The sequence below is a fragment of the Mobula hypostoma genome, chromosome 15 (assembly GCF_963921235.1).
Source record: "Mobula hypostoma chromosome 15, sMobHyp1.1, whole genome shotgun sequence".
NCBI classification, from domain to species: Eukaryota; Metazoa; Chordata; class Chondrichthyes; order Myliobatiformes; family Myliobatidae; genus Mobula; species Mobula hypostoma.
Window position 1 is genome coordinate 48,778,784 of NC_086111.1, and position 22,633 is coordinate 48,801,416.

The 22,633-nt window shown below is 37.1% G+C and overlaps 1 protein-coding gene across 3 annotated transcripts in view; it reads left to right on the forward strand.

Moving 5' to 3' along the window:
* The window catches only part of fhit (fragile histidine triad diadenosine triphosphatase), a 1,013,122-nt gene that overhangs the window by 198,972 nt on the left and 791,517 nt on the right, over positions 1-22,633 (forward strand). For all 3 annotated transcript variants that reach the window (XM_063068397.1, XM_063068399.1, XM_063068398.1), the window contains exon 2: positions 18,404-18,535. In XM_063068397.1, the coding sequence (XP_062924467.1) occupies positions 18,430-18,535 (106 nt within the window). In that variant the 5' untranslated portion in view covers positions 18,404-18,429. The remainder of the gene's footprint in view (positions 1-18,403; positions 18,536-22,633) is intronic.

Genomic DNA, 22,633 nt, shown 5'->3' on the forward strand with positions numbered 1-22,633 from the left:
CTAAGGTTGACATTGAGGAAGGGCCCTGGATGACTTTGGGGAGTAACTAAGCCATGAGGGACAGTATTAAAGGAGTGGATAGACTGACTGAGCCAGACAACTCAGTTATATCATTCACTGAGCAACTGGGCTGACTTTTGAATAGATAATGTATTTGGTAAACCAACACCTGTCAAGTCAGGCACATGCTAGATAAGAGGTTTTACATTTTCTGGAATTCAAAGTGTTTATCATCATTTGTTTTAGTGATATATCATCCAAAAGACAAAACTCCTGACTATACGTTGAACTTAAGTACCGTACCTCAAGTTTTTAGATTGGGTCTTGAACCCCAAAATTTCAAACCAGCAGTATGATCAGCAGTCATAGCTGACACAGTCACAAATATATAAATATTTTAAATCCTTAGCCAGTTTCCTTCATTGTAGTGTTTGTATTGTAATTTTAGAATTAATAATAATTTCCATGGTGATTTGAATCATTTCCTCTTCATTCATATTTTCTTAAATGCTACATATATTTGAATCTTATTGAAATGTGTTCGATAAAATTACATTGCTGTGCTTCTTTTGAATGTCTGATTGCAGTACTGGTTTAATAAAAATATATTCCTTGTGGTTATCTGTACAATGCAATGACTTCATGTCAGATGCATTGTAATGCAACAGTGTATGTGTGTAATCTCTCAGTTCAGTTCTCTAAATTTTCCTGTTTAATATTTAAATAATATAAGTAAAAAAATCACACTCTTCTGAAACTTATTCATTGTTATCAGCTGATTGTTACTTTTAATATATTTTTGTTGTTTATTATTTATATTTGTACTTCTTTTAAATTTAGTCGCTACTTTGAAAATAATCCTGATCTGAGAGAGTAAGGGCCAATTTTAATTGTCTGCTCAAAGACATTAATAATCTTTTGCCTTACAAGTAATCACGTAACTTTTATACAATTTGCAATTAGTATGAACTTCTCCGTCTTGCCTTTCAGAATCACCCTATTTTCTTTTCAAACCTCGCTCTCTAACTTGGCGATATCTTATGCCAAGAATTGGTCATAAGTAATTCACAGGTCTCTGAATTTCCAGTTTATATCAATGATGGGGTGGCATAATATTTGAGGACAAACACTAGAGAATCTGCAGATGCTGGAAATCCAAGCAACTCATACAAAATGCTGGAGGAACTCAGCAGGCCAGGCAGCATCAATGGAAAAGATTAAACAGTTGACGTTTTAGGCTGAGTCCCTTCATCATAGATATCAGTCCCGATAAAGGGTTTTGGACCAAAATGTCGACTTTTTACTGTTCTCCATAGATGCTGCCTGGCTTGCTGAATTCCTCCAGCATTTTGTGTGTGTTGCTAATATTTGTTTAGCTCTGTTCAATTAGATCTGCTCTGTCCAAATACATTTGTGCAAGGACTGAAACATGTAAACCAGTCACCTTAGATGGTTTTATAAAACACTTTGCTTTGTTTCACTGGGTTTGCCATTCTTTGCTCTTCAAACTCCACCATATTTGCATCAAAGCAGGTGGAGCTGTTCTGGTAAGTGGTGTGCAACCTGGAAACCAAGCCCTTTCTCTTCTCTTCGATCATGCTTAATGTGTTGTCTTGTAAAAATTGCATCAATTGTACCTGACATTTTGATGAAGCTGAAGGATGCTAAACTGCTTTATCTCTACATTTAAGCAAGTAAATCAGCAATTGATATAAGTCACTGTCTTTCTGTCAATGTGGTTGCAATTCCTTCTGCTCACTTACTGTAGCTTACTTTTGTCCAACTTGGAAATTCGGCTTCCATGCTAATCTTTCATTCTGCTAATACTTGTTTAAATCAGGACATTGATAAATCTAGTTCAATTTTATTCCTCTTCAGCAACCTATCTGTCCCATTTTGTTCAACCATTACACCTAATAGTGCCAATGAATGTATCAGTCACATATCCTTGTTCAGTAACCACTTCATTCTACCTTGGTTATCAAAATCTGCCCAAATTCCATAGCAAAGAAATTTGATTTCTAATCTCTCTAACTCTGCCTGTTATCCTCATTGATTTTCTTTTGCCCCACAGCTTTTATGCTCACGCACATTTTATAAATTCTTGAGTGTCAGTTTTTCTTGTCATTTGCAACTTAGGTACCACCTTCTGCTGCTGATGACTAATTTAACAGGTTTCAAGCATCTTAGAAGCTGTTTAGGCAATGAAAGAAGAAGCAGTGAAGCCTGTTGACAGTTTTGGCTTCAGTAATTATTTATTCTTTTGCTTAAATAGCTTCCCAGAAACAAATCCTGTTTATTTACAAATATGCTCCCTAAATTGCTACAATGTTCATCCAAAATTTTAATTTACTTCATTTACTGATTTATTCTTTTAAATAAAGATGCTTTGATTTTAAATCTTGCAAGCAAAAATTACCTCAGCAAACACAAATGAACAAGCAAATTTTAACAGTCATCCTTAATAACTTTAAGCATGCTAATCTCTAGCCAGTGGGTCTGTAGGGAGCTGCTACCTGATGATTGTGCACTTGTTTGTATATTCTGGACCATTACCCCTCTATACTGCAACTCAGAAGCATGGGATTAGCTGGAGGTCAGGTGAAAGTGCTTCTGACCTCTTGCTTCTGTTACTTCCTGAGTCCTCTCACATCTAACTCCTCAGATTTACAGCGTTCATCCAGTTGAAGGCAATTACATTCTTAACGAGGTAAGGTTGGTTAAGTTTTTGTACATGTCCTTTGTTATTGCACATTATTAATTTATTGTTTCATGTGTTTTCAATATTTTTGTAGTTTCAATTTGCTTTAGATTGTATTTAAATGTGAAGTAGGCTGTTCCTGTCAAAGGTCATTAGGCAAGTACTTGGTGCATGCACACAAGGTGTGTTGGCTGATGGACTGGTTTCTACCAGTGGCCCATTTTGTTTATGGAACAGCTACATAACTGAAGTCTTGAGGTATTTGGACACCATGAGGTCCAGAGGGTTAGTTCAGCCATGGAATCACCATGGTAGAGTCACTGCGTAGCTCTCATCAGATTGAACATCATTCAATATCACTATTTATTTCCAATTTCCAAGTGGATCAGATAATGAAATTACAAGTCTAAAGGTATAAATTAACTGTTTACAACTCAAGCATATCTTTTTTCTTTTTTTCACAAAACTATTGGTCATCATGTGTCTTTGCATTTTGGAAATTTAGATGTTTATTTTTCTGCACTCAAAGGATCTCTCCAATTAACTTGGAGCGAGTATATCCTTATAATGTCTAAAAGTAGTTATTGTGGCTTCCAACATTTTGAATAACTCATTACTCAGAATGAAATGATCACACAGCATTATATTTGAATTCTTCGATTCTGCAGTCTTGAATATGTAATTTTTATACAAAAATTTAAACTGCAATCTAATTTAAATAAGAAATTGTATATAATTAGATTTAAATATACTTTCAAAACCAAAATCGGCAATAATCTTTTTTTCTTGCAATGAGGTTTTGGTCTTACTCTTAACTTGAACAAACTCCTCCTTTCTTGCACAATTGTTACTCTGAACATTTTTGTGCTTTACCATTGACCAAGGTTTGTAGCTCTGTTTGCTGTTTGCTATTTGATCAATTCCGTGAACTCCTCAGAGGATATTGAATTTACTTATCAAAGTTTGGGGCCTCCATACATCAGATTCACTCCCTTCTGAGTGGTGGTTTTGTGCTGGCAGCTTGTGTGGAAAAAAAAATGGAGAACCAGATAGCAACCCTTGAGTTGCCAAAAGGAAAGGGGAAACCTGAATGTGGGGCAGAGATTTTAAAGCCAATAGCAAAAATAAGATTAATGTTACCTTCTGCATTTGTATTTTTATAAGAGGTGAGAAATCTTGGTCACAAAATAATGTGAAAGAAAAACGGTATTGATATAAATATTTGAAAAAAGAAGCCAATTGTCTTGACATTCCTTGAAAGCATTCCTGGAAATACAGTACATATTTTCTGGGCACTATTGCAATACTCTTGACAAATTTTGTACATTTTCTGTGGACGACTTAACATTAATTTTGTCATGCAATGGCAGTATAGAACAAATTAGAGAACTAGGACTGACAAGTTTTTTTTGTGCAATTTTAAAATCCCTATGTCTTCAGGCAAATGTTTTTTTACTTCCTGGTAATATTGCCTCTAGAAATGTATTTGCTTAAATACATATCATTTACATTTACTTTTGAAATTAATTCATGTGGTAGCTATTGATAGCTTACCTACTTCTCTTCTGTGACCCTTCCTGGTCAGTCTTTTTTTTAAGTCAAAGGTTGAACTGAATCATCATGTTGCAGTTATGAAGGATAGTTTTCTGCAATGTATTTTAATAGAGTTCTGCAATAAATGTATCACCTTAACGGAAAAAGTAATCATGCTGCAACTTAAATAGAAAAATAATGAAGCATATCAGTTGTGCAGATAAAGTAAATGGAGTGTAGAGTAGGGTGCAGGCATGCCTTCTTTAGACCTTGAAACAAAATACAACTCCTAATGAGTAAATTTTTGAATACCAACATATTTAATTATTTTCTTCATCAACCATGTAGGTGAAAGAGAGTGCTTATCTTATATAGTAAATATCCAAAAAATGTGAAGCTGATGCTTTGTGTCCTTGCAACACTATAGAGCACTTCAACAAAATGTAGCTGCCACCAGACTATGATAGTTTTAACTCTCCTTACCACTGTTAGAGGCCATCAACAATCTTAGCAGAGGCAATTATAATCTGACAAGAAAACCTTAAAAAATGCATTGTAGTAACGTAATCTCTATGCAGGAATGTTCCATGCTACATTAGTAGTACAGTCCTAAGATGTTCTATGGAAGTTTCAAAAACGCATGCAGTATTTAAAAACATTTGTTGAGAATCTGTTGAGTATTTTATAAACTTCATTGTAGTACCTTCTCAATGGTATTACAATTGATCTAAGAGTAAGCATAGACTATTTAGCTCCTTGAGGCTGCTCCACCATTCAAGAATATTATGCTAGTTTTGGCCTCATTGTTGTTTTATTGCAGCATTTCCTTTATTTTCACTTTATTTTGGAATTCATTGGTATCGGTTTTGATTGCAAACAATATCTGAACTTCTACTTCTCTGCAGGGTAAAGAGTTACAAAGATTCACCAGTTTGAGAGAAGAAATTATTCCATTATTACATTCTTAAATGGACTGCATCTTATTTTGAGGGATCCATTAGTTCTAGATTCCAAGCTCAATGGAAATCACCTCAACACATCTGTTCTTTTGGGACATCAAAAACTGAAATGTCTGAATGTGGTAATCTTCCATTTTCCTAATCCCTAGAGAAAAATGGCCAAAGGCACTCAATTTCTCCTAATATGAGAATCAGTATGGTGAATCTTTACTTCGTTCCCTCTGTAGCAAGAATATCACTACACAATAGTCCAGGTATACTCTCACCTTGGTCCCAAATGAATATAATTGCCTCTATGTTGTAAAATATTATTCTTTTTTTCAACTACACCTTTCGATAGACATCTAACAGCAGAAAAACAATTGGACATGATGAATAGAAGCAAATGAAATTTACTTTGCTGAAGATAATTGGTAGCAAAAACAAATATTTTAAAAAGGGATTGAACTGGTCTAAACAATTTCTTTGATAAATTTGAGGAAGTTTCTTTTCAGATGAACATTGCAAAGCCAAAACAATTTAAAAAGTCTCATGGAAGATTGCTTTCAAATCTTAATGCTGTGAATAGAATGAAGAGATATGAAAACATAAGTAGAATGTATTTGTTAAGGTGGATAATATAAAGGCAGAGGATTGTTATCCTTTTTTAATGCAGCTTTGTGCTTTGTTTTGTTGTTTGTAAAACCTTTTTTTTCAATCGATAATACAAGTCAAATCGGGAAGTAAAACAGAAATGAATGATCAATGTTCCCGTTGTTAATGAAGGGGTGAGTTTTTTCCACATTCATTTACTCTCTATCAAATTACATTGAGATTTTATTACTTGCACTCATATCACCAAAAGCAGGTAATTGTTCCTGGCATTGCCCAAATTGTAATTCACAGTGCGAAAATCAGCAGTAAGTGTGCTGAGCCAGCAAGCTCTTACCAAGTGTAGATTTAACTTTACCACAGGAAATGAGTGCCTCTGTCAACAAGCAAATCCATACCTATCCCCTAATTTTCCACCTCTATCATATGACGTTACTCCATAATATAAATACACAATTGATTTTAATTTTATTTCACAAAATATGTCATTAGTTCTGTAGTCATTTATTAATACATTATTTTTACTTTCTCAAAATAAGGAGCAGAACGTTTTAAATTGTGACTTAAATAATAAAATATTGTTTGCCTCGTTAAATTTAATGAGTTTGATCAAAGCTAACGGTAAAATAAAAAGGCTTCACTTTTAATCGCTGAGATTGACGAATTCATTTGCTTTTTAACAGCACTTGCACATTTGAACAATTAAACGGTCATCCTCCAGAATTTGAATTTTACATACTTTAAAGGGACACCTTAAGTGCACAAGCATTATACACACTTACACACCTCCTCATTGTCCTTCGTGTACTTAATATGTCATGGAGTCAAACCCTGTGTTCTCCCTCCTTCCCTCCTCCATTTCATGTATGACTCAAGAAAACCCAAATGTTCTATATCCTTTAGAACACAGAATTAGGCCTGAGAAACTAATGTGTTAGTGCACTTGAAATTCATTTTTGATCCAGTCATCTTATAAAAGAAGTAATAATATGAGAAGGCTTCTGAATGTATCTCAGCCTAGCATGTATGCCAAGCGATTTCAAATGGAATATGTTTTCAGTGGTAAGTTGCAAATGTATCTGATTACAGTATGTTCTCCGTAAAATTTGCACATTGTATTCAGTATTGATGAATTTCAGCATGAATGGATGGTGGATGATATTTAAGGTTTATGACCATGTTTCATTCTTGAAATTATAGTTGTTCATTGGGTGCTTATAATGAGCTTTTCATTACCTTTCCTCAATATGTTTTCTTCTCAGAAGCTCAGTACCAATTTTTGATTGCTCTCTCCAGAAGCATCTTCAGCATTTTATAAGTACAAAGATGTTAAATAAATATAAACTAAAATGTATGATAGCAGAAGTGCAGCTTGCACAAAAGAAAATCTTACTCCCATCTTATTGTCATTATTGTATTGCTCAGCCAAGACCAACCATGCTGTTCAGCGAATCACTGCATGCCCCTGCTGTTCAGCGAATCACTGCATGTCCCTGCTGTTCAGCGAATCACTGCATGCCCCTGCTGTTCAGCGAATCACTGCATGCCCCTGCTGTTCAGCAAATCACTGCATGCCCCTGCTGTTCAGCGAATCACTGCATGCCCCTGCTGTTCAGCGAACCACTGCATGTCCCTGCAGTGCAGTTTTGAGAGTATGCTGAGGCTGCCCTAAGCTAATTCAGGGGAAGTATTCTTTGCTTCCAACTGCCAGAGCAAATCATTTTACAGATTTGGAAAGTTTGCAGGAATGTATATTTGAACAGGGTGGAACATAGTTACCACCATTTTATTTCAGGCAACTGAATACCCAGATGACCAAAGAGGAAAGAGGTCTTTTGCATATAGGAATCCTGAAAGCAATTTAATTCAAAAATGAAATCATAATGAGAATCATTCACAAGCAAGTCTACTATCAGGACATAGATATTACACCAACTTCAAAGTTAACTACATAATCACATACCCTTTTAAATAGAAAGGTTTGTACTTCTCTTTGTCAGTGGTCAAATTCTGCAAAACAACAATGTGAGTAACTGCAAGCACTGAAATTATAATAATTTGAGTTAATTATTAAATGCTGTTTAGCTTGCAATGTCCATGGCTCATGAGTGAATTTAAAAAAAAAATTCTACCAATGTTCCCGGCTCACCTTCTCTTTGTCAACATGCCTCTCTTCAGCCTCCTCGACTGCCAAATTGAGGTTAAATGCAAACTAGAGGAACTGAACTTCATATTCTGTCTGGGTAGTCTACAACCTCCCATCTCTTTTCTTTCTATTTCCACCTATCCCTTTTCTCTTCTCCTGATCGACCTGGCTCCCATTGCCTATGTCCCCTTCTCCATCTATTCCACATGCCTATCAACTACACATTCCTCCCAATAGCTACCCTTCCCCACTACTTACCTTTACCCTCCCTAACTCCTTCCCTTTACACCATGTTCTGCCTTCCTCTCATATCAGATTCCATCAACTTCAAACTTTTGTGCTCAGTCCCCTGCTCTATTCACTTTATACTAATGACTATGAGGCTAGGCACAGCTCCAATGCCATATTTAAGTTTGCTGACAATACCACTGCTGTGGGCTAAGTCAAAGGTGGTGATGAATTACCGTATTAGCATAGGAGGGAGACAGAAAATCTGGTTGAATGGTGCCACAACAACAACCTCTCACTCAGCATCAGCAAAACCAAAAGAGCTGATAATTGACTGCTGGAGGAAGAAACTGGAGGTCCACGAGTCAGTCCTCATTAGGGGATCAGAGGTGAAGAGGATCAGTAGCTTTTAATTTCTTGGGGTTATAATTTCAGTCAATCTATCCTGGGTCTAGCACGTAAATGCCATTACAAAGAAGGCACTGCAGCACCTCTATTTTCTTAGAAGTTTGTGAAGATGCATGGAGGAGAGAATACTGACTGGTTGCAACATGATCTGGTAAGGAAACACCGATCCCCTTGAATGAAAACCCTACAAAAAGTAATGGAAACAGCCAGTCCATCACAGGCAAAGCCTTCCCTACCACTGAACTTATCTACAAGGAGTACTCTCACAGGAAAGCAGCATTGATCATCAAGGACCCCACCACCTAGCTCATGTTCTCTTCTCACTGCTGCCATCAGGAAAGAAGGAAAAGGAGCCTCAAGACCCACACCACCAAGTTCAGGAAAAGTTACCACCACTCAACTGTTGGCTTTTGAACCAGAGGGGATAACTTCACTCACCCCAATACTGAACAGATTCCACAACCTATAGACTCATTTTCAAGGACTCTACAACTCAAGTTCTCAATATTTATTGCTTATTCATTTATTGTTATTATTGTGATATTTTTTCTTTTCTGTAGTTGCACAATTTGTTGTCTTTTTCACATTGGTTGTTTGTCTGTCTTTGTTGTACACAGATTTTCATTGTTTCTAATGTGTTTCTTTGCATTTACTGTGAATGCCTGCGAGAAAACTAATCTCTGGATAGTACCTGGTGACATAAATGTAACTTAATAATAAATTTACTTTGTCCTTTGAACTTTGATCACTTCCATTCATCACCTTCAACTTCTGACATTCTCCCCTTGCCATTTAACTATCAGTCCTTCTCATCTGGATCTATCTATCAGGAAGAAAAATGTTTGTCAAATTGTGCTTATTGCCAGCAGATAGTTATGTGTTTACCAACTGTGTGTGTGGGTAATTTCAATTCTGACTTTGGTCACATTTGCAGAGCAGATTCAGAAACATTGTTGGATATATGAATGGATATCATGTGCCATTTTTTTGACTTCCTGCTCCATTGCATATCTCAGCAATAAGTTCAAGGATAGAGCTCAGTTACACTGAGCTGAATAGCTTGATGTACATTTCACCCAATCCTTTAACTTAATAATTGAAAAAAATCAGTATAGATAAATCATTTCACCTTATTCTGTATTCAGTGTTAAGGGCAGGTCATGTTTGACTAACCATTGAATTTTTTGAGGAGGTAAATAGGGAAGTCAATAAGTGTAGTGCATTCAACACAGTCTTTGTGGATTTCAACAAAACCTTTCTCAAGGTGCTTTATGGTAAGCTGCTCCATAAAACGAAGGTATGAGGTATCTGAGGGAAAGTGATGAACTGGGAAGTTTTAGGAAGGAAGCTGACAGGCATGATTCACACTTGTTTTCTTTTGTGAATGGAAAGCTGTTACTGTAGGCTCAGTTTTCAATCCCTTACAAGAGAAAATCTGCAGATGCTGGAAATCCGAGCAACACACACAAAATGCTGGAGGAACTCAGCAGGCCAGGCAGCATCTGTGGAAAAATGTACAGCTGAGGTTTCAGGCTGAAACCCTTCGGCAGGACTGGAGGAAAAACAGCTGAGGAGTAGATTTGAAAGGTGGGGGTAGGGGAGAGAGAAACAGCAGGCAATAGGTGAAACTTAGAGAGGGAGGGATGAAGCAAAGAGCTAGGAAGTTGATTGGTGAAAGATGCAGAAGGCCATGGAAGAAAGAAGGGTGGGGTGGGGTGGGGGAGGAGTGGTTGAAGCACCAGAGGGAGGTGATGGGCAGGCACAATAACACGAGAGAGGGAAAGGTATGGGAAGTAGTGAAGGGGGTGGTGGAGGCATTACTGGAAGTTTGAGAAACCGAAGTTCATGCCATCAGTTTGGAAGCTACCCAAACGGAATATAAGGTGTTGTTCCTCCAACCGAAGTGTGGCCTTATCCTGACAGTGGAGGATAAGGATGGACATATTGGAATGGGAATGGGAAGTGGAATTAAAATGGGTGGCCACTGAGAAATCCCGCTTGTTCTGGTGGACGGAGCGTAGATGCTTGGTGAAGCGGTCTCCCAATCTACGTCGGGTCTCATTGATATACAAGAAGCCACACCGAGAGCACTGAACACAGTATATGACTCCAACAGACTCACAGGTGTAGTGTCACCTCACCTGGAAAGACTGTTTGGGGCCCTGAATGGCAGTGAGGGAGGAGGTGCAGGGGCAGGTGTAGCACTTGTTTCGCTTGCAAGGATGAGTGCCAGGAAGGAGATCAGTGGGAAGGGACAAATGGAAAGGGAGTCGCGTAGGGAGACATCCCTGCAGAAGCAAAAAGTGGGGGAGGGTAGAGAAAGATGTGTTTGGTGGTGGGATCCAGTTGGAGATGGCGGATGTTTCGGAGAATTATGTGCTGGATGCAGAGGCTGGTGGGATGGTAGCTGAGGACAATCCCTTGCAGTTTGTTGTGCACCTTAATGATTGGTACTTAAATATTACAGGCATGTACAGCGATTAGTGGGAGAATCAAAAATTGACTGTCCATTTGAAAGGAGGAAGGCTTTTGACTTAAGTAGGATATACAATGGTCTGTTTAGTTGGCAAAATCCCACTCCCACTGTATAAAAAGTGCCTGAATTTTATTTGAAAAGCCATGACCTGCAGGGCTACTGAATGCATGCTAGAATATCTGTTTAGGTCGGATAGCTCCTTCGTGAGGCACAGACATAATTGGTGGAATGGCCAGCCTCTGTATCATAACTTTTCCACAATTTGACTTTGGGGGTTGTAATTAGTTTAATCAACAAATTAAACACAAAAATTACCCATGTTTGTCATTGAAATGAGAGAAAGCTTGAATGAAAGAAAGTAAAAAATAAAATATAAAACCAGATTGGATAAAATCTGTTAATAGTAGGAATATTCCCTACTCTGTGTCTATCCCAGTGTGTTCTCTCTCTATGATGTGTTCTTTTTCATTTGAATCTTCTTTACAAATTAGTTTAAACCCTCCCCGACATCTGTCTCAAGTTGGGTTTAAGTAAAACTCTAATGTAAAATCCAACTATTTTCTTCACTCTCTTTACAAAGATGTAATTTTCTGGTTGAAAGTATCCATGGCCATTCCCATAAAATCAATGTTTACGAGATGAATTTTGATTGTTGTTACTTTATGTGTCACATTATAAAACAGTCATTTAACCTTGTGACTGTAATGGAAGCAGACAACCTCTCCATGGACTTGTTCAAAGTAAGGGGGAAGGAAACTCGTATCTTTCCATTCACTTGGCCTGAATAATGTCTGTAAATTGATCTCAGAAACATTGCAGCATTAAAAGTGAATGGCAGATGAGGACTGGATTGCAACATTCCCCAGCAGACAGCTTTCATTTTCCCTGCACTGGTATTTTTCACTTCTCAATTTATCTGAGAGATAGGCCATCATACTGAATGTCTGAGGCTTTCAGAATAGATTGAGGCAGCAGTGTTCAGCCACAGAAAAAAGTACTGGAAATTTTACTGATATTAAAAGATGAACAGCTATCAATGTGATGATTTAATATTTTGCAATTAATTTTTATTCTAGCATTGTTTAGAGCACATTGTGTGTAACTTCTTAAGAAATTTTGGAGGTTAAAATTTTAGATATATCAGCAGAGTATTATTTCTTACAAAGTACCTTTGTACTTTTAACTTGTATCTGTTACAACAAGACTTTTAAGATATAATACATTTAATTCTACAGCCTATTCATACTGCATTTCTTGTGAAATTACAGCTCTTGTTTGAATGATTTGTTCTCAGAAATGTAGTTCCATTAAATCAATAACTACTTGGGAAAAGAGCTGGTTTCAGTGTTTCACCTTGATAGAATCGACCTTGGAACGAATTAGGACACATTCTAAAATCAACTTTCCTGTGTGGTATCATTCCTGCTCACGACCTGGTAATGAAAAAGTAAAATTACAACTGGATTGTATCATCACTGATCTTCAGTCTTACTTGCATCACTTATTTATAGTGCAGAGAATCAGAATCAGAATCAGGTTTACTATCACTGGCATGTGTTGTGAAATTTGTTAACTTGGTGGCAGCAGTTCAATACAATACATAATACAGAAGAAAAAAAGTAAATACATCAATTACAGTATATGTATATTGAATAGGTTAAAAATCGTACAAAACAGAAATAATATATGTGAAAAAGTGTTCACAAGTTCAACGTTCATTTAGGAATCGGATGGCAGAGGGAAAGAAGCTGCTCCTGAATCGTTGAGTGTGTGCCTTCAGGCTTTTGTATCTCCTACCTGATGGTAACAGTGAGAAAAGGCCATGTCCTGGGTGCTGGAGGTCCTTAATAATGGACGCTGCCTTTCTGAGATACCGCTCCTTGAAGATATCCTGGGTACTTTGTAGGCTAGTACCCAAGATGGAGCCGACTAAAGTTATGAACAATTTTTACATTATAGCATTCATTTTATTTCTTTTTTTTAAGTCTTCTCTTTTGAGGGATGACTCATATTATTTGGTTCACTAATATGTCATGTTATCTGGTGAATTCTCAGAGCACCAGTACTCAATCCAGCCTTGCCTATAAGAAAACATCCTTAAACATGTGGTAAAAATTACTAGAAATCGATCATTGCTAAGAACCTTTGCTTATTCTACACTCCTCTTTTAAAAAGCTATCATCTCAGTTGAAGTTGGATGGTAATGTATATCATTCTGGAACAATGTTTCTCCTACAATTTTGCTATTCACAATTTTATTTTCATTCCTCTTTGTGTCTGCTGTCATCTTTTCCTTTTGGTCTTTCAGTGAGACAATCTTTGGCTTTGACTGACTGGTACCACTCATGCAGGGATTTAAGCTCCCTATCCAGTCTTGCACTCAAAATGTTGATGGGCACATTAATGTAGCACAAAGGGAGTGCCATACTTTAGACTATTTATTCGACTATATCCTCAGATTTTCTAAAGAATGAATACAAAAATAATATTGAGGTTGTAAGTGGGGCAATATAAATGTCCTTTCTTCCTTCTTTATATCCCTGTTCCTCAACTACTTCCAAAATATTGTTTCGTTTTTTTGCTCCTTTTTATGGTTTATATCTCCATTTATATCAGATAAAATATACAATATACAACCTGAATTTCTTGTTTTCACAAGAAGAGGGCAGAGCTTAGTGATGATGGCGCTAAATGGTGACTCCTTTGCTTGCATCTTCGGAAACAGCTTTGTTTCTATCTTTGATATCTCTTTTATTTCCCTTTCAAGGTTCTTTTGAAGACCCTGACCTGGAGTTACACTCTGACTTCGTTTTTTTGTGGGAATGGGACCCACTGTCAGGGCCTCACAACCAGCCATTTTTTGATATCCCAAGGACGCATCCTGGAAGGCTAGCATGCCTTCAGGATGCCAGATTTTTGTGGCTCTGGAGGTGGGCTGATTCAGGGTTGGTGCTGCCGACTGTTGCGTCACAGGAGAGCAAGGAAGGTCAGAAGCAGCAGGCTTGCTGTTGGCTGTGTGTCCAGAGGCACAGAGCTCGGAAAAAGCGACGCAACAGACTTCTGACACTATAAATCAGCGAGTTGTTTTGTTATATCTCCCCTCTCGCTGTGAAATGGGGACATCTTTTTCCCTTATTAGGGAGAGAGAAAGCCTGTGGCATGTCAAATACCAGGTGAATGAGTAGTCTTTAGGGTACTGCAAGTCTGTGCTTTGCTGCACACTTGAGTGCTTGGTGGGGGAGGGGTGTCATTGCCTTGCTGCTGCTTGTTCATGAATGGGGGGAACTGGGGGGGATTTGGGGTTCTAACATTTAACTATCATTCATTCTTTGGGGCACTCATCTGTTTTCGTGGATGTTTGTGAAGAAAAAAAGTTTCAGGATGTATATTGTATACATTTCTCTGACGTTAAATCTACCTATTGAAACCTATTGACAGCCACAAAAACAGAAGAGTTCCCAAGAAGAATGAGTGACAGTAAAAATGTGAGACCTCCGAAGCTCCCCTACACCCCCCTTCCACACTTACTTCAGCAAGAAAAAAGCATCAGCATCCTCCACCCACCAAGCAAGCAATAGCAAAGCTCCTAAGAAAGACCATGGTCTGCAGTACCACAAAAACTTATTGTTCACCTGACAATTTGACACACCACAGACTTTCACTCTCTCTCTGTCTCCCTAATAAAGGGACAAAGAGGTGTCACTCTTTCACAGCAAGAGGGGAGATCAATGAAAACAAAACTTTCCTGATTTCCGCTGTTAAAGTCTGCTGTATTGCTTTTTTTCTGAGTTCTCCAACTCAGGAATCAGAGGCACTCTTCCCCACTAACAAAGGAAAGAAAGAAAGCATGACCTGAATACAGAGCCCTGGCAGCTGATCCGCTGTTCCTGATGTTCTGTTTTGTCCCACAATGCTTCAGTGGGTGGCATTGGCTTAGCATTGGCTTGTCCCCAGGGCCACAAAGCTTCAGAACTCTGAAGGTGTGCTCGTCTTCTCTGCCGTGTCCTTGGGATATTGAAAAATGGCCAGTCAGCGAGCCCCGAATGTAGGTCCCATCACCGCAAAGAACTGAAGTTTGAGTGTAACTCTAGGTCAGCGTCTTCGGCAGAACCCCATCCACCTTGAAAAGGAAAAAGGAAGATATTTAGTTAATAACTGAAGTGATCATTTGACTTTTTTTTTGCAGTCCTTTTGGTTATGGTATATTTTCTATCCAGAGAACTTGTAACATTTCCTCGTACTTTTTGTTGTCCAAACTTTGCATCCTTGGAAAATTGCTGACCATATTTTATTGATTTTCTTTATATTCTTTCAAAATCACAAATAGCAGGATCTGTTGACTTGATTGATTGAGTATTGATTAATTTGTATATCAATTTTAATTCACTTTTGTTACAAACCATTACTTTGATCTCCCTGATTTTCAATGGTACCATACCCACATAAGGACAAGTTTGGTGCCTCAAAACAAACCAGGAACTGTATCGAAGATCTAGATGAGCGGAATGTAAGTTTCTATTTTTCTCTAAAAAGTGTAACCTCTTCAATTTTCCAGCGAGTTTCAAAGACTGAATTAATTGAAAAATGCAGATGTCTGGTTGTTGACAGGAAAGTATCCCCAATGTAAAATAATGGTTAGGGTGTATTCAAGTATCAACAAGGGACATGAACTCATTTGTAATTCATTTCTGACCATCTGTTCATTTGTACAATATTAATAAAAGGAGGCAATTTTCCTGCTTTGTTTCTCTTCATGAAAAATGTATGCTATTGCACCAGGGTGAGCTGACTACATGAATTAAGAGGCAGTTCTAAAGAACGATTGTTGTAGAGTGTTACAGGTATAATGAAAACAAAGGATGTTTGTCAGAGATCCAGAAAGGACAAAACAAAAATCTACCATTTTCTAGTAGAAAGAATAGAGACTGCTTGCATAAAGTAATATTTCATTAGACTGAAATGATATGGACAATAAAAGCTCATAACTTCATTTTATTAAAGTGTCTCAGTAACTGGATGTTTCTATGCATTGTATTGATCAGCTCATTCCCCAAGCTAGAAAGCTTGGACACTGAGCTTATCTATGAGTGGAGAAGACACAAGCATGAATGGGGCCTATGGAGCCTAGGTTAAAGTCATTAGTTAATCCTCTGTCACTCATGGCTAACCTTTCTTAGTTCTATTCTTGCTCACTTCACTTGATTTGGTAGGTCACCAAAGACATTCGCAAATTTCTATAGATGTACCATGGAAAGCATTCTAACTGGCTGTATCACCATCTGGTATGGGGGGTAGCTACTGCACTGGATTGACAGAAGCCGCCAAAAGTTGTGAACTCAGTCAGCTCCATCATGGGTACTAGCCTCCATAGGATCCAGGACATCTTCAAGGAGTGATACCTCCAAAAGGTGGTATCCATCTTTAAGGACCCCCATCACCCAGGACATGCTCTCTTCTCATTGCTATCATCCAGTGGAGGTGGAGGAGCCTGAAGGCACACGCTCAATGATTCAGAAACAACTTCTTTCTCTCTGCCATAAGATTTTTGAATAGACATTGAATGCATGAATACTACCTCACTATTTTTTTCTCTACTTATTTAATTATATAAATTTCTTACTTTTTTTTATTAAGTGCTATCGTGAGCAACAGCCAGATCAGAAATGCTGATCAAGTCAACTAGTTCCCAAAGAGAACTCTGATAGGCCAATCAGATGGTTCACTGCTGCTCAGTGATAGGACACAAAAAAAAAATCATATGTCAAGTACATAGAACAGGCACAAGGTTCACTAGCCCCTGTACCCTAGAAACACACCTGAGCAGTGTGGTGGAGGTATGTGCTATGCATGACCTGATCTGAAAGCATCATGTTGACTCATAACAGATCATGTTCACGGTGGAACAGCTTAATCAAGGATGGGATGATCAGCACTGATGGACAAATTATACCTCCACTACCCCGTTAATTAAGTTTTTAAATTATTATTATTGCATTGTACTGCTGCTGCAGAGACAACAGATTTCACGACATATGCCAGTGATATTAAACCTGTTTCTGATTCTGATTGTACCCAATGAACATTCTGCAGTGGATTCTGTCTCTATCCAAGACTTTGTTCAGAGCTGAACAAGAATTTGATATCGTTGCAAATAATTTTGTTTCTGGTATAAATGTAGTATGAAAATCGTGAAGAACTTAATGTTAGGTGTAAGTTGTGGAGAGCTGTATCTTGTTTTGCTGCCAAATAGAAGATATTTTGCTGGCACAATTTTAAATCACATATTTTGAGCATTTTTAACCCTTATTTGTAATTTATATTTAATTGGTATCCTCCTACTCATATGTCTCCAACATTGTCTTTTTCATTCACTTGTTTTTCTGCAACTTTTCAGCTGACAGGATTACTACCTTTGTTATCCAATCTCCCCATGTCTCAACCTTAACATGGACCTCCCCTTTTATTTTCTCCACCTCTCTTCCCTTTCTCAGTGATTTAAAGCTGTTTTTATTTCCTCAGTACTGCTAAAAGGTTATTGATCGGAAATGTTCATTTGGTTTCTGCTCCACAGATGCTGCTTTATCTGTTGAGTATTCACAATAAGTTTGGACTGTGTTTTTCTTTTTAATCACCCTTGGATAACAAATAGTTATTTTATAGACTGACTCGGAAATATGCATGGTTTCTTGGTGTATTTTTGCCAAATAAAGGCCCCATTTTGAAATTTATTTTTTTTGGTTTTTTTTTATTGGTATTGCAGTGTGTGAAATGAGTTCATTTAATGTTTAAGGAAAATGCATTGATATTAATAACAGCATCAGAAAGCCATTTATCTTACAAGCCAAATTACATAATTTGATGATTTTTGGAATTAATTTACACAGCTGCTTCAAATATATGACCATTTCACCAATAAAAATATTTTTGTAAAATCTAAAGTAATAAAGCCTTTTGATAACTGTTTTAAAATTGTCTACACAAAAAACTCTCCTCCCAAATATTGCCAAGTATTAAAATTTTTAAAAATCAGCAAATACATTTCAAAGTAAGCTTCCTATTTATCTTTATTTCAAAACTCTCAATGAATTTTTTTTTCACATGAGTGAAATAATTCATCCTTGGCTAATCAAGGGATTAAGCATGATAAATTAAAGAAGTGGTTTCTAATTAAAAGATGGTAAACTTTCGTCTGAAAAATGATAAAATGGAACTAAGTGTTTGATAACCAACAAGAGAACAGGAGCATTGCAGATTTTAATTTAGGCATCTACAGAATGTTGCAAGTTAACATTTTTATTTATGCCAGCAAATTGAAAACCTCTTACATACTAATTTTCTATAATGTGCTTTCGGTTTTTCAGGGAACTGAATTAGTGTGAAACCAAGAATGGCAACCTTCAGATTTGGACAGCATATCATTAAGTCCTCTGTTATTTTCCTACAAACTGAACTGTCTTTCGCACTTGTGAATAGGAAGCCAGTGGTTCCTGGACGTATCCTTTAAAATCTTGGTTTTAAATCTCTTCTCTTCACAGTAACAAATGAATTTTGATCAGCCAGCACACCCAGACCAGGTAAGCTTATGTTCAAAGCACCGATTGTACAAGAATAAAGCTTTATCTGAAAATAATTGGAATATTATGTCCTAGAATTGTTGAACTTGGAAACTTTGTGCCATGCAATGTCCTCATTTGATAGATCAAAACATAATTGCCCTGAAAAGATTCATAAAATTAATTTAAAAGGCTTAAGATTTAAGTGTTCAATGAAACATATTGATTAATTGTTCATGAGATTGAAATGGTAAGCTCGTTCTGTTTTTACACTGGTGCATAAGAAGCTCCTTAATAAGTTTACTCATTACTTTTTAGTGGCTTTCATTTTATCATTGTTACTGTTATTGGTGCCAGTTTGTATACCTAAATACACACATCTGTTACTTGTCTACCCTAACATCTCACTTCCTTTATTATGATATGAACAGTGCTTCTATATAATTGTTGATTTTAGTGATTTATAGTTACTAGTCTCCAGTGTCATGATAGCTTCTTTTCATTTATAGTTCATGCTGCATCTCCACAAAGTAAGACAGATTTAATCGCAATTTGCCGCAGCAGACTCTTCAGGCATGTGCGGTATCCATTGAAGAAAGTCACACTGCTGACTGTAATTTGTGTCTTTGCACTCTTAACTTGTTCTTTTATCTACATCTGTACTTACTTGCAGAAACTCTGTCATCACATCTGCTCTGGTACAATTAGACTCACTGGTAATACCTTGGCTATCCATAAGGCCCACAATTACATATACCTGTAAATGAAAATATGAGCATAGACCTTGTAGATGAGGGAGATTATAATGTAAAATCAATTATGCAATTTATTAGATAAGCATTTATTTTGTCTCTTCAGAAGTATCATTGTATTGATACAGAGTAAACACCTATACTCTTTAAAGAAAATGCAGGCAACATCGCATCAAATGGATTTCGGAATATGGGAAAGCATCATAAAAGCTTATAAAGTAGATTCCAGTGTACAAAGAAGACTTCTGAACATCATCATTATAGATAAACTGATCTCTCTATGTTGTTTAGTGGAACTAGGAGTTTCTGCTATTTTATGAAGATTGTAGTTTGTGGCAAGTTTTCAAAAAGTAAGGAGGTGAGTTGCTTGCAGCACAATACCCTCTTTCTAATTCTTGTACCTAAGAAGTTAACTTAATTGTAAAATGCTGGAATTTACTGCAATATAAACTAAAAGTGCGATGTATTTATCTGGCATACTTTGGTGAAATTAGTCTTCTATAAATTTGAAAGATTTGAACAAAATTAATTTAAGTAATTCCTACAGAATTTTATTAACATTGGCCAGTGCAAGTTGAACTAAAAAGTCTCCTTGTGGTAGAACATCAATTTGAGTTTCATCTATGAGAAACAACTGTATATTATATAAATGTAGGACATTTTATTTTAAAAACATACATGTTAAATCTAGAATTTTGTAAAAGCTTTCTATACTCTCATCAGATTGACTTTTTATATGAAAGTTCAGCTGTTGAAAATATCAATGATGTGATGACTGATGGGTCTATACTTCTCCGAAACAGTAAAATACGGGATATATACAAAATGCGAAGGGTGTAAAAGCATCTTTCAGTCTACACCAGAAGCTCATAGTCTTTCCCCATTAGATTATCAGATATTTCCACCTGATTCTATTTTATTTAAAATGTCAATTTCTCTTTTTGTATAATTTTTTTCTGTATATGTACTCTTAGGTGATATTATCAATCATGAGTTGATATTTATGGTTGAATTCTACAAGACATAAATGTTAAAGTATTGACCTCTCTATCTATGGCTGAACTGTGGACATATTTTCAACTAACCTGGAAGAGGAGGAAATTTATAAGTTTCTGGCAGTGGCTTTCCATAACTAAGTGTTGTCTACTTTAGAAATATTACGTTTTATGAAGGCAGTGTCAGACATCCCACCCTGCAAAAAGGGAGGTAACACCATCAATTTGCGGGAGACTCCCGGAACTTCCGGGAGAGGTGGGATGTCTGCAATAGAGTAGCTCCTTAGCAGCTAGTCCACTAGTTTAAATAACGTTAGCTATGCTGATGATTGAATGACACCTGTTAAACTCACCTCAACATGTCTTTTACAGTCTAAACCCACCATGGGCAATAGAAAAGTCACTGTTGCAAACAGTGCAATGAGCAACACTGTCATTATTTTTGACCCCTATTAGGCAGGGGTACACTTTAGTGTGGTCTGGGGTGATGTACATTTTATATTTTCTTTTTTTGGAACACTCTCCCATGGCGCCCTCTTGCTCGCTCATGCGCTCTCTCTCTCTTGTGGTCGCCCTCTCACACTCTCTCTCGCTCGCATTCTCTCTCTCGCTCTCAAAAAAATTGATTTCCGTGATATTGTATATAATTTGCGGGCATCAGGGAGCCACGATTAGTATGCAGGAGACTCTCGGAACTTCCGGGAGAGGTGGGATGTCTGCAGTGTAATTGCTCAAGCTTGAAAAGTAGTCCTTTATGATAAAAAATGTGTTTACTTAAGGGAAATAGCTAAGTGTCCCAGAGTTTATTTTTTTATTTCATGGTTGTACTATAATAACTGGATTTTGCCCAATTCAAACAGTTTGAAGAATTTTGTGAGCTTCAAAATGCAAATATATTAATCTTCTCATATTTGAGTGTGTTTGAATATGCAAGATAATTGGTTGGTGTTTAAACCCTTTTTCTAGTATGTATTTAAAACTATTGGGGGAGGAAACTGAAATCAGAAAAATGGCTCAGTGCTGGTGAGTTAAAGAAGAAATAATTACAGAGAGCATATTTGATTAAAACGTAATTTGCTTGGGGTGGTGAGGATCAGAAAGTTGAAGTCAGTGGAACTCAGTTTTCTTTTGCATGCAAGTCTAGATCAACGATCCAATCAATTCTGAAAGATACCAACCTAAGCTTTCCAGAGGACCTCATCACTTGTGGAATCACTTAGTACGATTTCCTGCAATTTTTTAGCTACCTGCTAAACCCAGCCAGTTTGATCTACAACTTCAATGACTTTATTTCAATTCAAACAAATGACCAGTCAGTTTTAGGGAAATTTAATTTTTTGGAAATAATTGAGTTAATTAATGTGTTAAGTGCTGTTAACTTGAGTGTACTTAACTGTGTTTTCTAGCACTGGCAAATGCATCAATCTTTTCATGGTAAAAATAATTAATCTTTAGTAGATTTTTCATGTTTGTGAATGTCAGAGAGGTTCACATAAGTTCAATCTGATACAGTTTTGATAACTGGTAAGACTTGCTGAGTTAATCAGTGAAGCACGAGAAGCATTAGTTCTGGTAGGAAGAATCTGCAGATCAAGGAATCTCAAATCCATATTGCAAGGCCTCTCCATTAAAGTAGCATACAAATTAGCCAGAGAAAGTGGCTCACCTGAGGACTGGGAGAAATTCAGAGTTCAGCAGAGGAGGACAAAGGGCTTAATTAGGAAGGGGAAAAAAGATTATGAGAGAAAACTGGCAGAGAACATAAAAACGGACTGTAAAAGCTTTTATAGATATGTAAAAAGGAAAAGACTGATAAAGACAAATGTAGGTCCCCTGCAAACAGAAACAGGTGAATTGATTATGGGGAGCAAGGACATGGCAGACCAATTGAATAATTACTTTGGTTCTGTCTTCACTAAGGAGGACATAAATAATCTTCCAGAAATAGTAAGGGACAGAGGGTCCAGTGAGATGGAGGAACTGAGCGAAATACATGTTAGTAGGGAAGTGGTGTTAGGTAAATTGAAGGGATTGAAGGCAGATAAATCCCCAGGGCCAGATGGTCTGCATCCCAGAGTGCTTAAGGAAGTGGCCCAAGAAATAGTGGATGCATTAGTGATAATTTTTCAAAACTCGTTAGATTCTGGACTAGTTCCTGAGGATTGGAGGGTGGCTAATGTAACCCCACTTTTTAAAAAAGGAGGGAGAGAGAAACCGGGGAATTATAGGCCGGTTAGCCTAACGTCGGTGGTGGGGAAACTGCTGCAGTCAGTTATCAAGGATGTGATAAC